The following is a 17289-nucleotide window of genomic DNA, read 5'->3' on the forward strand; positions in this document are numbered from 1 at the left end:
AAATACTGGTAGTGGATGCACCATAGTGTTTGGTAGTAGTGCAGCTATGCTAGTAATGTTACACACCCTATTACATTTGTGAGTATTATACAATTTCTACCCTATTAAATGTGCGCTTTTCGGAAAACGTGCAATGTTGGCTGTTTTTGACCAAAAATCACCATTTGTCTAATAAATCGCACCCTATTACATCTCACCCCAGGTATCCACTTTTTTAACAATGTTTAGCCTAGCGCCCATATACCCCGGGCCCCCCGAAGGCTTAATCCGGCCCTGAGTATCGGACATAGCATAAGATGAATAACCAGTAAAGGAATAGGCCTGCAGGCACAAGCACACGCCTATAGATCGTAGTCACAATGGGCCTTATTTTAGTTCACTCTTTCTGACAAAATCCTTCTTAGATGGACAAAACCATGTGCACTGCAGGGGGACAGATGTAAAATGTGCAGAGAGAATTAGATTTGGGTGAGTTATTTTGTTTCTGTGCAGGGTAAATACTGACTGCTTTATTTTTACACTGCAATATAGATCTCACTTTGAAGTAAAACCCCACCCAAATCTAATTCTCTCTGCACAAGTAACATCTGCCCCACCTGCAGTGCACATGGTTTTGTCCATCTAAGAAGAAATTTGTCAGAAAGAGTGAACCAAAATAAGGCCCAATATTATTGCAGACTAGGATTTCATTATTATTTTTTAGATGAAGATGCATCTGCCTCGGTGTTTGAGGAGCAACCACCTAATTCTTTCTGCCCCATCCATCATCCATTCCAAGTACTGGTACCAAACAAACAGAAAGGGCCACGCGGAGACTGCTGGCAATAAAACACGGACTTTACTCTAAAATACATAGAACTCTTATAAACAAAGATAAATATTAGATTAACATAAGAATAGATTAAATGGTCTAATACAGATGTCTGGCCTGAGAAAGCGAATGCTGGCATCTCCTTCGTGTGCATGTTTTCAGGTAATAGAAATTCACTGTTACAATCAGGTTCTTAAAGTTCTCTGTACCAGCATCTGTAGAACTAATAAAAGGCACTGAGGTCAGAGGATTAGTTCTTGTCCTTATCTGGAAAGAACTCATAGGTAGTGGGATCATACTCGTCCCAGAGATTCTTAAACGCCTCTGAGTATGCACTAATGAACACACTGTCATCTGTGATGAGAAGGTTCTCTTTGTTCATCTGGACGGCCTGCATTGTCCAGTTCATGGATCCGGTCATGACCAGCTCCTTGTCTACTACCACAAACTTGTGATGCATGTATCCGGAGCCTTGACTGTGACGAACTTCAATGCCTGGGGAAAAAAAAGGAAAGCTCATTCACTAACAGAAAGGGCAAATACCCCTGGGCCCTCATTCTGGTTGATTTGGTCCCCTGCGTGTCCGCACCGGGGACCAATGTTTCTGTCCTGCGCATTTTCTCTTCTGTGCGGGTGACTTCAGAGACTTGCCTAGGCTCTGTGATGCCCGCACAGGGATGGAGGTGGGCAGCTGAGTTTCCTGGGTGAACCCAGCAAAACGCTGGAAGTGCCCAGGAAAACACTGGGCATCCCCTTGCAAATGTGGACGGGCACCTGCCTTCACAGGACGTCAGCCCATTTCTCAGACCAGGATGCCCCAAGTCTAAGTCAGCCCAGACTGATTTAGATTTGCGAGCACTGCAGAAATCATTCGATGGTCTGCGACCATCAAACGATTTTGGACCTGCAAGCTACCCTGCAGATGGATGTTTATATAAAACATCCATTTGCAAAGCGGTGGATATATTCACTGGGCGGCGGGCACTCGCACAGCTAGCTTGATCAGCAGCGAACTACCGCCGCTTAGCAAACAAACAAGAAGGACCCCCTGGGCTCTTTGCCTGCACTCCTGGGGTGCTTGATCAGAGCTGGACACAGAGTCACCAACAACGGGGGTCATTGAAGAAAGGGACGACCATGCATACAAGAGTGGATGGTGAGCAGACGTTGATGGAGCATATGGTAATGTTCTGCAGAGGATGCCATCTCACATGTGCAGTTTGTCAGTTCTAGATAATGTGCATTTACCAACCTGAAACTATAGTTCAATGCAAACATAGGCACAGGTCAAGCTCCCAAAGATAGCCTCACCATACCATGGGCCGCATTTATTAAACAATATTTGCGGCTAAATCCCTGAAAACACCAGTTTTCGTGGGTTAGCCGCAAATATTAAGTATCACTGTAATGTACAAAGGGGGGGCTGCAGCAGGAATCTCCGATCCCTGCAGCAATCCCCCTGCACGGCCGCAACCCCATAGGTTTCTATGGGGGATGCAAAGCTGCCCAATATTATCAACATCGAGCATTCCGGCTTCGCATCCCTGGGCTATCGCCATTCTGAGATGGAATGCATTTCACAATGCCATCCTGGGTAGTAATATTCTGCCCAGATCGCATTGTAAATGCGATCAATGATAGATAGGCCCCTATACCTTTAAACCAGGACACTTAAATTACACAGGTTTAGTGGCTGGCTGACTTAACACCTACATTTCACCTTGTATTAGTCAGCCACAGAACCGGTGTTCTTCATGAGCATCCCAGTTAAAAGGGATGGTAAGCCTACCTAAAGGTGTACTAGAGACACAGGCATGAGCTGGAAACTGCACAGTACTACAAGGAGCTTACTCAGTTATTCCATGGATGTTCCAAACCCCCTTCCCCCACCCCAATACTAGACTCCACTCCCTATACCACCTCACCCAAGCCTCCCATACTTGACTCAAACCCCCACCTGCATCAATACTAGACTCTGCTCCCAACCTCACTCATCCATCCATCCATCCCCACACCACTAAAACTAGACTCTGTGCTAACCCTCCAACTACACCAACTCAGCAAATAACCACTTAAGCTCAGCTCCACACCAACCCTGCTTCGCTGATACTTGATTTAAGGACCACCAACTCTAGTCTGGATCCAGTGGACACTGCAACTCAGTTGGGTGCTTTCAAGACTTTTACAATTGAAAATACCCTTTGCAATTCCAGACTTACCTGGCATTTGAATGCAGAGTCATTTTGCCAATCCTAGTCTGACCCGCTTTCACACAGAAAAGCAAATTACTGGGTCAAGCATTTCTACCTGTGTGAAAAGGTCAGCACCGGTCTGGTCAAAATTCCTAGGTCTTCAACCCTGGTAAAGACCTAGGAATTTTGTCCCAGGTAGATCTTTAAAAAAAAAAAAAAAAAAAACAGGTTGAACGGCACATTGGTGAGGATGAAATGATTGACTTTTGAAAGGGGTATAACACTCACACCCACAAACTCATGCTAGACACGACCGCCCCTTCACCTCCATAGCCTGTGTACCCTCATCAGTGCCAACCCCACTGATCACAACATGACGTGTACGCCTCTTATCATTTACATGACCTACCTCACCTCAGAGGCCGCAACACCTGCCAAAGCTGTTACCCCCTGACATTGCCCCCAAAGCAGATCAGCTTCATAACCCCCCACCCCTCCATTAGAGATCCAGTCAGCATCTTTAGAGTGAGATACCCTCCAGTACCCCTTTCACATCGCAAAGCCGGGTCAGAGGTCTGGCACTTTCACATTAAACCCGGGTTGCCCATTATACAGTGGGCAACCTGGGTTTAACCCTTCACCAACCTGGCAATAACCCTGGTTCGAGGTGCTGTGTGAAAGTGTGCCATTTACCTGCAGATCACCCCCCATCCCTGAATAAACTCCCCCTTCATATCAAAGCCCTCTCAAAAGACTAGCTACACCCCATCATATCAACCCCCCCTCAAGGACTAGCTACGCCCCATCATATCAAAACCCCCCTCAAGGACTTACTACTGCCCTTCATATCAGACCCCCCCTTTAAGGACTAACCACCCCTTCACGTCAGGACCCCCCCTCCCCCTTTAAGGACTAACTACCCCCCTCTCATCAGACCCCACCAAGGACTAATTAACTTCCTTCATATCACCCCCCCCCCCCAAACACACACACAAGGACTAACTTCCCCCAGCAGATCATCCCCGCCAGACTCAGTACTTGAATATTATCACGGTGCCCATCGCATCGCATGCCACTAATTAAGGTATGCGATGGGACCCGATTTGAGCCTTTTCCCGGGCGTGAGTATACAATTTTAATATCGCGTCGCATCGCATGCCATTATAATGGCATGCGGTGCGACGCGATCATGCCCGATTTGGGCTTATTCCCATGTTAAATGCCAACCCAGACCCGATTTTTAATTGTATACCCACCCTGATGGGTAATGACTATGTTAAATGCCCCCCCCCCCCCCCACTGTTAACGCCACCCCACTATCAACGCCAACCTGAAGCGAGGGGCTGCGGTACGCGTCCTCCGACCTTTTCAAACCCCCACTATCCACGTCGGCGTGGAGTTGAGTTATATAGTGTGGCGAGCGCAGCTCGCCACACTGACTTAAGGTCAACTTGGACCAAGGTCGACATGACTTAAGGTCGAATTTGCATAAAGGCCGACATGATGAAGGTCGACTGGTCATAAGGTCGACATGGGGTTTTTCACTGTTTTTTTGAGCCGACAGGCGGTATTTCATGCCCTACCATCCACTAGGGCGTGGAGGAGGTTATTAAAGCTGTGGCGAGCGAAGCGAGCCACCGTGCCCTGATGCATCGCGAGCGAAGCGAGCGATGCGAGGGTCCGATTCTCATTGCCAACTGTGTCCATGTCGACATTCGGATAAAAAAACTGTGAAAAACCCATGTCGATATTATGACCAGTCGACATTCCTCATGTCGACCTTTATGCAAATTCGACCTTAAGTCATGTCGACCTTAACTCAGGTCGACCTTCCTGCCAGTCGACCTAATGGGGTCTACCTAATGACTGTAGACCTAAGTTCATTCTGACAGATGTACCGATTCCTTCATATCAGACCCCCCCCTCAAGGACTATCTACGCCCCTTCATATCAGACACCCCACCCCCCTCAAGGACTATCTACGCCCCTTCATATCAGACACCCCACCCCCCTCAAGGACTATCTACACCCCTTCATATCAGACCCCCCCTTTTAAGGACTAACTACCGCCACTCATATTAGGACCCCCCCCCCCCCCCTTTAAGGACTAGCTCTACCCCCTTCATAAAAAAAGGACTTACTTCCCCCAGCAGATCACCCCCACCAGACTCGGATTCCACCCCCGCAGTACACGCTCCTCACCTGCCTGTCGCAGGGCTCCAATCTGGGAGCCGGCCGCCGCCATGTAGTCGCTGTCGGTTATGACCCGGACGCGGACCCCCCGGCCGTGGAGCAGGAGAACGGCCCGGGCCAGCGGAGGGCTGGAGAAGGTGAAGACGCAGAGCTCCAGGGTGCGCCGGGCACCGAGGAGCCGCCGCATGAGGCCGGCCAGGGTGCCATCTGTGTGGGGCAGCGGGCAGGAGCAGCGCGACTCGGGGAACAGCAGCTGCTCCATGCAGGTGAGCGGGGCCGGGAAGAACAGCACCTCCCGCACCGGCCTACACCGCCTCAAGAAACGGTACAGTCCCTCCAGGCTCAGCACGATGGCCGCAGCGGCCAGGCCGCCGCACAGCTTCCAGGACACCGCGGGGACCATGAGGGCGGCGGTAATGAAAATGGCGGGAAGCGGCGCATGCTCCGTCACACCACTTATGGTCAGCACTCAGCACCAGTGTCCGATCCCAACTGTGACATGAACACAAGCAAGAGTTGACGGAAATATAAACCTATAACATGCTCAACTTAAGTTTGTTTTTTAATAAATATTTATAAAATCGTGTGTGGATTGTATTGTTGACAGCACTTAGGTCGACAGGTATCTAGGTCGACACAGCGGTAGGTCGACATGGGTTAGGTCGGAAGGTCGACATGTTTTTTTTTTTTACGGTTTTTTGACCCGAATGTTGACACAGTCGACATGGACACAGTTGGAAGTCTACTGCAGCCCCTCGCATCGCTCGCCACACTATTTTATTATCCCACCATGGAGTGGATGGTAGGGCATGAAATACCGCCTGTCGGCACATGTCGGCTCAAAAAACAGTAAAAAAAAACGTGTTGACCTAACCCATATCGACCTAATGATGTGACGACCTAAACCCATGTTGACCTTCACCCATGTCGAACTTGACACCTGTCAACCTTCACCCATGTCGACCTAGACAGCTGTCGACCGAATGACTCACTTGCCTACCTGACCCTCTCCATTTAGGGAGAAAATGCTCTATTTCTGGACTTCCCTGGTAATGTATGATTGCCATCACCTGTGGGGAGCTAGGTAAAGGTGTTTCACCACAGAAACAGAGCATTTTCTCCAGCATGGAGAGGGTCAGGTAGGCAAGTATGCCTAATGACTGTCGACCTAAGTGCTGTCAACAATACGACCGTATCCCATCTAAAGAATACTGGAAGTATACATACAGGTCCATTTTATGCCAAAATATAATGTAAAGGTCCAAAGTATTGTGGTAATGGCATTATGGTGTTTGGCATATTGTGTTATTAGCGCCCTTGTTTCATCCACGATAGGAAAGTAGCATTAAGATAATGATAAAGTTTCGTTAATTATTTATATTTATTTTCTATTTCCTACACTCTTGCTTTCCATGTCCTCTATTGACCTCAGGTTCTCTCAGGCGCGCCCCCATGTGGCCATTCTGTGCACAGCGCCGTAGTGTAGCTACAGATGAGAAGTCGTCAGGGGATGGTGGGCGGAGCAGAGCATGCAGATTTCCTGTACACCCGTAGGCGGCGCTAGCCGCTGCGTCCGTCACCTGCAGCTAGCGCTGTGGTAGTTGGAGCGCAGCGCAGTGAAAGCGTTTGTTCGCTTGTGTTGCTGGTCTGTGAGCTGGGACGGGACTAGTAACCCCTGCGTGCGAGTAAGTCGCTGGGGTTTGCAGTAGGGCTGCGCATGGCTGTTTATGACGGGTACTGTGCTTGAATGCATTGTAATGGTATCCTTGTGTCTCCTATACAGGGTAACCAGGGGGAGTCATGGCTGTCCCAGCGGAGAGAGGTAAGTACATAGACCTGTCTCCTAAACTGCCCAATAGCAAAGTGCAGCCTGTGTAGGTCCCCTGTCTTCCCCATCACGTGATTTAAATGTCCCAGGGATCATGTGATCTGGGAGCTTCCTCCTGGAATAAGAATCTTTTCTTTATTTACATTTAGTTTGTTTTTGCAGAAAGCAGTAACCTTGCCCTTTATTTTAGCAGTGCAGGTTCACTCCTTGTGCCCAGCTGTTGTATTTATTGAAGCAAATATCACTTCTTCAAAGTTTTACAACTGACATAAAGAGCTGAATGGATAAACTGTGTATTACAACTGACATAAAGAGCTGAATGGATAAACTGTGTATTGCAGCTATGCTTGGAATAGTAATATAAGCCATAGCATACTAGTTCTACATTTAGGTTGTAATTCAGACCCAATTGCACGTCTGTCAATGTGCAGCAGCCAGTGATGAACTAGATGCCGGCCTGCAAAAGTGAAATCCCACCTTACACGTTACTGTGTGTGAATTGATGTTTACGGCATAGGGAAGACTTTGCAGCCGTGCAAATGAGTCCATATTCTATTGCAAGCCACACACCATCGAATGATTTTTAGGTACTTGTGTAGTTTCCCGGCGCCACTTACATAGTCAGCGTAGTGTCCCTGTCAGCATCAGCGTAGTGTTCCCGCGGTCAGCGTCCCTGTTAGCATCAGTGTCGTGTTCCCGCAGTCAGCTTGTGTCTGTGGCTGTGTGTACGTTCGCACCTAACCAGAGCTTAAGCAGTTAGCATAGTCAGTCCGTGTTACGCAGTTAGCGTAGTCAGTCAGTGTTACGCAGTTAGCGTAGTCAGTCAGTGTTACGCAGTTAGCGTAGTCAGTCAGTGTTACGCAGTTAGCGTAGTCAGTCAGTGGTACGCAGTTAGCGTAGTCAGTCAGTGGTACGCAGTTAGCGTAGTCAGTCAGTGGTACGCAGTTAGCGTAGTCAGTCAGTGGTACGCAGTTAGCGTAGTCAGTCAGTGGTACGCAGTTAGCGTAGTCAGTCAGTGGTACGCAGTTAGCGTAGTCAGTCCGTGTTACGCAGTTAGCGTAGTCAGTCCGTGTTACGCAGTTAGCGTAGTCAGTCCGTGTTACGCAGTTAGCGTAGTCAGTCCGTGTTACGCAGTTAGCGTAGTCAGTCCGTGTTACGCAGTTAGCGTAGTCAGTCCGTGTTACGCAGTTAGCGTAGTCAGTCCGTGTTACGCAGTTAGCGTAGTCAGTCAGTGTTACGCAGTTAGCGTAGTCAGTCCGTGTTACGCAGTTAGCGTAGTCAGTCCGTGTTACGCAGTTAGCGTAGTCAGTCCGTGTTACGCAGTTAGCGTAGTCAGTCCGTGTTACGCAGTTAGCGTAGTCAGTCCGTGTTACGCAGTTAGCGTAGTCAGTCCGTGTTACGCAGTTAGCGTAGTCAGTCCGTGTTACGCAGTTAGCGTAGTCAGTCCGTGTTACGCAGTTAGCGTAGTCAGTCCGTGTTACGCAGTTAGCGTAGTCAGTCCGTGTTACGCAGTTAGCGTAGTCAGTCCGTGTTACGCAGTTAGCGTAGTCAGTCCGTGTTACGCAGTTAGCGTAGTCAGTCCGTGTTACGCAGTTAGCGTAGTCAGTCCGTGTTACGCAGTTAGCGTAGTCAGTCCGTGTTACGCAGTTAGCGTAGTCAGTCCGTGTTACGCAGTTAGCGTAGTCAGTCCGTGTTACGCAGTTAGCGTAGTCAGTCCGTGTTACGCAGTTAGCGTAGTCAGTCCGTGTTACGCAGTTAGCGTAGTCAGTCCGTGTTACGCAGTTAGCGTAGTCAGTCCGTGTTACGCAGTTAGCGTAGTCAGTCCGTGTTACGCAGTTAGCGTAGTCAGTCCGTGTTACGCAGTTAGCGTAGTCAGTCCGTGTTACGCAGTTAGCGTAGTCAGTCCGTGTTACGCAGTTAGCGTAGTCAGTCCGTGTTACGCAGTTAGCGTAGTCAGTCAGTGTTACGCAGTTAGCGTAGTCAGTCAGTGCTACGCAGTTAGCGTAGTCAGTCAGTGTTACGCAGTTAGCGTAGTCAGTCCGTGCTACGCAGTTAGCGTAGTCAGTCCGTGCTACGCAGTTAGCGTAGTCAGTCCGTGTTACGCAGTTAGCGTAGTCAGTCCGTGTTACGCAGTTAGCGTAGTCAGTCCGTGTTACGCAGTTAGCGTAGTCAGTCCGTGTTACGCAGTTAGCGTAGTCAGTCCGTGTTACGCAGTTAGCGTAGTCAGTCCGTGTTACGCAGTTAGCGTAGTCAGTCCGTGTTACGCAGTTAGCGTAGTCAGTCCGTGTTACGCAGTTAGCGTAGTCAGTCCGTGTTACGCAGTTAGCGTAGTCAGTCCGTGTTACGCAGTTAGCGTAGTCAGTCCGTGTTACGCAGTTAGCGTAGTCAGTCAGTGTTACGCAGTTAGCGTAGTCAGTCCGTGTTACGCAGTTAGCGTAGTCAGTCCGTGTTACGCAGTTAGCGTAGTCAGTCCGTGTTACGCAGTTAGCGTAGTCAGTCCGTGTTACGCAGTTAGCGTAGTCAGTCAGTGTTACGCAGTTAGCGTAGTCAGTCAGTGTTACGCAGTTAGCGTAGTCAGTCAGTGTTACGCAGTTAGCGTAGTCAGTCCGTGTTACGCAGTTAGCGTAGTCAGTCCGTGTTACGCAGTTAGCGTAGTCAGTAAGTCAGTCAGCGCTTATTACATTTTGTGAGAACCATTGACCATTTTTAACCTGCCTTATATGACAGGTGTGAATATGTTCCTGAAACACCCCCACTATCCACATCAGTCCGAAGCGTGACGAGCGCACGCGGTACGCGTCCTCCCGGCCTGTTCATATCCCCACTATCCATGTCGGCGTGGAGTTGTATTTATAAAGTGTGGTGAGCCACTGAGCCTGAAGCGTGGCGAGCGGATGCGTAAAAACGAGCCCGAAGCGTGGCGAGGGGACCCGGATTACTGGACGTGAATTCCGTGCCCCCTCATGGGGCTTGCTGCGCTCGCCACGCTTCGGGCTCATTTTACACTTCCCCTTGCGGGGGATAGTGGGGGTATGAACAGTTCCTGCGCTTGCCACACTTCGAGCTGGTGTTGATAGCGGGGGTTTGAAATGGAAGCATTTGCCGGTATGTAACATGGACCCTTATTCAGATCTGATTGTAGTACAAATTTGTTCTCAAAATGGGCAAAACCATGTGCACTGCAGGTGGGGCAGATGTAACATGTGCAGAGAGTTAGATTTGGGCGGGGTGTGTTGAAACTGACATCTAAACTGCAGTGTAAAAATAATTCAGACATTATTTACCCTGCACAGAAACAAAATAACTCACCCAAATCTAACTCTCTCTCTGTACATTTACATCTCCCCCCCCCCCCCCCCCTGCAGTGCACATGGTTTTGCCCATTTTGAGAACAAATCTGCGATCAGATCTGAATAAGGGCTATGGAGCACTGGCAAACGCGTTGTTTATTGTGCATGAGACGCACTTGCACCCGCACCCCCCCCCCTTTGTGCACGAGGTGCACGCGCTACTGAACCCCTAACCCTGACTGTCTCCCTAAATGCTCGTGCATCTCAGGCAGATGGAGCGCCTCTCAGCCAGCATCCGCCAGCGCAGGGGATCTGGCAAATACCGGCTCTCTGTGAGAGGCACTAGGCTTGCCGGGGACAGGGCTGCAGCTCACGGGGACAGTACGGTAACTACGCTGCCTGATGGGGACACTACACTAGGCTGACAGCGTAGCGTTAGGTGGGGCCGTGAAACTACACAAGTACCGATTTTTACATAGGGCACCAGTCATTACAGGCGCTTCGTAGCCAAAGACTGACTTGGCGGCTGCAATGAATACAGGCATATCCGGGCTGGAACTGACGTCGCACACCCTCCTCTCAGTCGGTTCGGGACACCAAGCGTTTTTTTGGCTGGCCTGCGTTTTTTCTAGCACTCCCACTAAACCGCCAGTTACCACCCCGAGACGCCTACTTCCTGTCAATCACCTTGTGAATGGCCAGCAATCAAAAACAGTAACGAGTTCATAGCTGCCAGGTGTCGCGCATGCACATTTTAGCCCATACGCATGCACAGTCTATCGATAATCAGCCTCCGTGCAAACAGATCTGAATCGTGCACTTAGTACTCTGCAGCTGTGTAGGTTTTTATTGTGTGTTTGCACTGTGATTGCGCACTGTGATTGAGGCTGTTAATGTAAATCAACTGCACCCTTCTTATCCCAACTGTGTTAAGATCAGGGTCACATTGTCATATATGATATTCCTGTTGCACAATAGTGGTGAGCTAAGTGCTCACCACACAAGGAGGTGAAAGCTCAGGCGTTCTGCCTGTTTTGCCATGTAAGCATCTGGTTACATGGCACCAGGCTAGAGGCAAGATGATTCACACTGATTGTGTCACTTCTGAATGGAAGAAGCCGTATTTTCTCCTTAATACTTTTCTGTATATCTCTTGTGCTATGACTTGTGCATGTCCGTACATAAAGGATGCCTCACACTTATTCCAGTACTGATTCCCTAAAATTAATCTGGCAATGTATGGGAGAAAATGACAATCGATCAATTGCTCCCAAACACTGGAAAATGGATAAAAATGATTATTAGGTTAAATTTGATAAATCAAATGACTTTAACCAATTTATTTGAATTACTATTGTTTGTTTTCCATCATTTGGGTGCATATGATTGAGTCATATGCTCCTATAGATGGCCAGATTTTTGTTCCCACCAGGTAGATTGGACAGATAAATGTATTTGCCTATAGAAAAAGTGGGTTTACTCCAGGCGCTTTGGTTTCCCCCCACACCCCAAAAACATACTGCTCTGTTAAATTGCAAAAATATTCACGTACCGCTGAGCGGCATTGTAGGAAATCATGCTGTAAATCAGTAGAATATATATTCCCATCATACAGTGCTGCGCTTTGTTTTCAAACTGTCATACTTCAAGAACCTAATTTTATCCCAATCTTCTAACCCCTGGCATCTCTTTGCCACCATCAACTCCTTCCTCTGCCCACCCCCACGTCGTCTCCCTTCCTCACTATCTGCATTTCACTTTGCCACCTATTGCACATCCAAAATGGACTCTTGAGGGTTTGTTGGGATGTGATGTACTGCCATACAACCGCCTGCCTCCTCTTTTCCCCAACCACCTTTCCCTTTCACCAACTCTAGCTTCTTTTTCCCCTGTATATGGAGATGAAGTAATGGCCCTCATCCTGGCCTCTACATTAGACGCTATCCCCTCCTGCCTCTTCTGCTACCTCTCTCCTTTCCTGTTCCCAACGTACACACCGCCTCAATCTCTCCCTATCATCTGGCCCTGTCCCCTCTGCCCTTGTCTCTCCCATTCTTTTTTTTATTTTTTTATTTATTTTTTATTATGCTTTCACCTTACAATACATTTGTCAAAAGCAGCATTATTTGTACAATGTAAATGTGACATGTCGATGAACACAGAGTTGCTGATATACATAACATTAGCTTGAATCACAATAAAGGAAAAAATAAATAAAAATAAAAATCACTTTCTGAAATACAAACAGCATTGACTATTAACTTGTGTCCACATCAGTCATTGTTCGACAATTGTTCTCCGTGTCGTTCTTTCCAAGTTAGTCTACGTTATCATAGATCATCAGCGGAGAGACCGCGTCCCCAGGAAATCCCCCATACCTCCCATTTCGGACCCTGTTCCCTGTCAACTGCCTGGGGAAATTGGTGGATCTCCCTGTACCACTCTTGTTTCAAAGTATTCTGTGTTCTGGAGGGTTTGTTTGATCCTGCCCTGGAAATCTCTCGGTAATAAATTAATATAACTCTCCCAGCTGCTAAAGTCATTTTTTGTGAGTTTTTTTTCTTTTTGTAGTGTGGTCTCCAACCAATCCATCATGAACAGATGGTGGAGTTTTCCCTTGAATTGTCTCTCCCATTCTTAAAAAAACCTTGATCCTGACACACTCTCCAACTACCTTCCCATTTCTCTCCTACCTTTTGCCTCCAAACTCCTTGCTCCTTGATCGTATTGGAGAGAGAGGGGGTGGGAGACCCGCACCAAATACTTTAATAGGAGTTTGCAATTTGTGGCTGGAAAGACTGTCAGTCAGGAGGGAACTTTAGCATATATGTTTCCCTACTGGCTTATACTGTTTTCACATTGCAGAAATGGGTAATGACACGGTATTCTTAAATGGGACATTAAAACGGGTCAGAGCCTTGAGACCTTTCACATTGCAGGTGAAAACCGTTTTAAAAATCATTTAATACCATTCAAAATTCAACCCGTTTAATCCCCAAGGGACACGTTTCAAGCCATTGAAATAGAGCCATTCAAACTGCCAAAAAAAACGGCTTTAAAACGTGTAGGACTCTGCTTTTTAACCGTGTTGAAATACCGGTTAACTTTAACCGGTAAATCAACTCTGACACTTTCACATTGCAGCCTTAAACGTTTTAAAATGGAAAAAAACGGCAATATACCGTTTTAAAAGTGCAATGTGAAAGGGGTACAAGGGTGCTGTCTACTGATTTGGATCTATATAGTACACAATGAGAAAAAAAGAAATCAGTTTATCCAGACGCACTACTCACCCACATAGTCTTGAATGACTTAAAAACAACAATGTATCGTACCTAAAAAGGTGTATATTTTATTAGTGTATATTCAACTCTAGCTAGTAGGCCATCAATTTCATTTATGTTTAATAATTGTATTAATTATACATGACCTGGTAATCTATTCCCTGTACCAGGGATTAATGTGGCGAAAATTGTTAAAAAAAGAATGGTAAGTATAGAGAAAAAGAAAAGGTACTTGTTTCCTAGCACGGCCACAACGATCATGATCGTGGGCATCGTGAGGAAAAATCGGGGGCATCGTGGTCATCGCATGCACTAAAAAATCGGGTGCGATGGTACCGACGCGATGCCTGTGATTTCCCATAGGGAACAATGTTAAATGGCTCTATTTACCCAAATCATCATAGGGAACAATGGTAAATGGGCCAGAAACCCCCCAAAACACCCCTGAACAGTGAAATGTCCCCCCAAAAGTAGTTGACGCCACCCCACGATCAACGCGAACCCGAAGCGTGGCGAGTGCAGCGAGCCCGCGAGGGGCGGCGGTACGCGTCCTCCGACCTTTTCATACCCCCACTATCCACGTCGGCGTGGAGTTGAGAATAGAATAGTGTGGCGAGCGCAGCGAGCCACTGAGCCCGAAGCGTGGCGAGCGGACGCGGATACCTGTGAAGCCCGCGAAGGGACGCGTTTACCTGTGAAGGTATCCGAGTCCCCTCGCGGGGCTCGCTGCGCTCGCCACGCTTCGGGCTCGGTGGCTCGCTGCGCTCGCCACACTATTCTATTCTCAACTCCACGCCAACGTGGATAGTGGGGGGTATGAAAAGGTCGCTTCGGGTGTTTTGGGGGGTTTCTGGCCCATTTACCATTGTTCCCTATGAGGATTTGGTGAAATTGAGGCTTTTAACATTGTTTCATATGGGAAATCGGGGGCATCGCGAGTAAATTGAGGCATTTAACATTGTTTCCTATGGGAAATTGGGGGCATCGCGTCTGGACCATTTAAGCCTTTTTTAGCCGCGACCGACGCGATTTTGACTTTTTTCAATGCATTTCAATGGGAAAATCGGGGGCATCGCGTCGGTCGCGTCGCAGACCACTAAAAATGACACCCGATGCCCGCGATTGTGGCCGTGCTAGGAAGCAAGTACCAAAGAAAATATGAAAGATTAAAATAATACCCCTTTCACATCGCACTTTTAAAACGGTATATTGCCGTTTTTTTCCCTTTTTAAAACGTTTAAGGCTGCACTGTGAATGCACCACAGCCGATTTACCGTTTCAATTTAACTGGCATTTCGAACCGTGTAAAAAGCAGAGTCCTACGCGGTTCATTGCCGTTTTTTGTGCAATGTGAATGTGTACAGTTTGTCTGAAACGGTATTTCAGGCAAACAACACAAGCACAAGCACAATTTGTGGCGCCCCCTCCCCTCCTATATGTCAGCAGGCACCGGGGATCGAGCGGGGTAGGCTGGACGCAAATAGCCAGCGGAGGTGAGCGCTGGGGCTTGGAGATCTCTCTCCTCCCCAGGACCGTGCGCGACCCCCGCTCCCCTCAGCAGTCACTCAGCTCACTGCCCTCCCGAGCTAATCCCACGGCCATCCTCCCTCTCCCCGACTGGTATTACAGCATCGTCACCCCGCTCCTCGTCATACCCCCGCCCGCTACATGTAACCGAGGCTCTGCCGCACGCCGTCCCAGGGCTCCATCTCCCCTCCGCGGCTCTGTCCCCCTCTACCCCCGGCTTCACTGCGTCACATTTGGAACCGCGGCATATTACGATATGCTAGATAAGGGCTAGAGATGAGAGGGCAGGACTGTGTCTCGGGGATGAGATTGTGTTACAGTAGCTGGGCTGCAGCAAGCATGTGAGACTTCAGTTACATCAGGACCTGGGCTCCGGGTGCTTCTTAATTCATCTGTAATTACACAGCTTGCGGCTGAGGCAGCACTGCTGGGAGCGTCTGCAGAGGACACAGGGAGAAATATGTTGGCTGGCATATCGCCGCACAGGGAGAGGTAGGTAGAATATGGGGACTGGGTGGGAAATCAGAGCCCCGCTGGGACATAGGCAGCTGGGGGACACTCGGGAGGCTGCACGCATCAACGTGCCCGCAGGGTCAGAGGACAAGTGTCTGCCCGGGACTCGCTGCTGGCCGGCTACCCTGCTCCTGTCACCCGCCGCCCTCCTCACACACTGCCTTGAAACGTGTTCAGAATGAAACGTTTCAACTGCAATGTGAATGACACTTTAACCTGCATTTAAAACGGTAATCTGGCCACTATTAAGGCTCTGACCCGTTTTAATTACCGGTTTAAAATACCGGTTTTTAAAACGGGTCTGCGATGTGAAAGTGGTATTAGTCCCTGTAATCTGTTTATTATTTTCAGTTTCAATTAGGAGGGTTTTGTTCTGCCCTATCAAGTTATGCGTGCCAATGTGAGTAGTCTTACATAGACGTTGTATTGCGTCAATCAAAGAAATGTATTTCAGTCAGGTTCCCCGATGATGATTCTGGGTTTCTCTGTAATATTATCCTTTAATGTGAGTGGTGTATACTCTTCACATTTGCAACATTTGTATCTCTGTGTTTATACTCAGCAGAGATATATTGTAGCTATTGCATAAATGTGTCTAATTCAGACGTAGGTGTATCCTGTGATGATTTTTGCTTGTTTCTATGTCACAATGGGCAAAAAATCTATACAGTATATTGTAATTTGATTTGTGGCTATTACCACATTGCATTCATGCTATAATATTGCCTCCATGCCTGGTATGCACCTAGAGGATACACACTTGTTCACATGCACTTTGTGTGCCAGTGCCACAGATATTTGTAATACATATAAGCACAAGACTGATCTAGTAACAGTAATTCAGTAACTCACGCTATGTATACCATTTCCCCTCCCTAGGTAGGGTGTAGTTTGTATTATATTAGCATGCAATAACCAGAAGTGTATGCCGCTCAGCCTGTCACCCTATAGTCCATCTCCCCCCCCCCCGCTCAGCCTGTCACCCTTCCCTCTGTGTCTGCTTTTTAATAATATATAATGTGTTGTATACACACTGTACAATTTCAAGGCGTGAGTCAGATGTTGGATCAGTATTATGGCATTTACGTGAAGATATTCTAGTACCCAAAGCCCAGATAGTGCAGCAGGTTAGTGCCGGGGCATGGTGTTTGTTTTCACGCATACAGTACTGTGGCATGTACATAGAACCATGTGAGTAGTCACTGCACTGTCCGTAGCAGCTATTTTGCACATTCATAGATGATGATGATAACGGGGCATTGGATGATAACAATTCAGAGCATTAATCCAATGCCCCGTTATCATCATAACCTCATCTCCCACAATTTCACTTTCTGTTGATGGAACAGCTATCTCCTCACTCCTCAAGTATGCTGCCTTGGCGTTACTCTTGATTCCTATCTCTCTTCTTTAAACCACACATCCAACACCTTTCACAATCCTGTCATTTCCACCTCAAATGTTTCCAGGATCAGGCCCCATCTCACCCAGGATGCTCCAATCACTAGTCTTCTTTAGATTGGACTACTGTGTAATCTCCTCCTTTCTGGTCTTCCTGACAAACCCCTCGCTTCACTCCAATCTATCCTCAATGCTGCTGCCCGGGTCATCTTCCTCTCCAATGGACTATGTCCACCTAGGCACCTCCCCT

General features: G+C 48.0%; 2 protein-coding genes across 2 annotated transcripts in view; one reads left to right on the forward strand and one right to left on the reverse strand.

Moving 5' to 3' along the window:
• Positions 1–819: 819 nt before the first annotated feature.
• PLD6 (phospholipase D family member 6) lies at positions 820–5689 on the reverse strand. Its single transcript, XM_083152990.1, has 2 exons — positions 5206–5689; positions 820–1306 (listed from the first exon to the last, which is right to left on the reverse strand). Exons 1-2 carry the CDS (start codon positions 5597–5599, stop codon positions 1062–1064), a joined length of 639 nt encoding a protein of 212 aa, XP_083009116.1. The 5' UTR covers positions 5600–5689; the 3' UTR covers positions 820–1061.
• A 1040-nt stretch (positions 5690–6729) lies between these two features.
• LOC146020129 (lysosomal dipeptide transporter MFSD1-like) overlaps positions 6730–17289 on the forward strand; it is a 33026-nt gene continuing 22466 nt past the window's right edge. Inside the window, exons 1-2 of the mRNA XM_083152991.1 lie at positions 6730–6881; positions 6980–7018. Coding sequence (XP_083009117.1) covers positions 6997–7018 — 22 coding nt within the window. The 5' untranslated portion in view covers positions 6730–6881; positions 6980–6996. The remainder of the gene's footprint in view (positions 6882–6979; positions 7019–17289) is intronic.

The sequence above is a fragment of the Crinia signifera genome, chromosome 7 (assembly GCF_055691185.1).
Source record: "Crinia signifera chromosome 7, ASM5569118v1, whole genome shotgun sequence".
In the NCBI taxonomy this organism is placed as follows: Eukaryota; Metazoa; Chordata; class Amphibia; order Anura; family Myobatrachidae; genus Crinia; species Crinia signifera.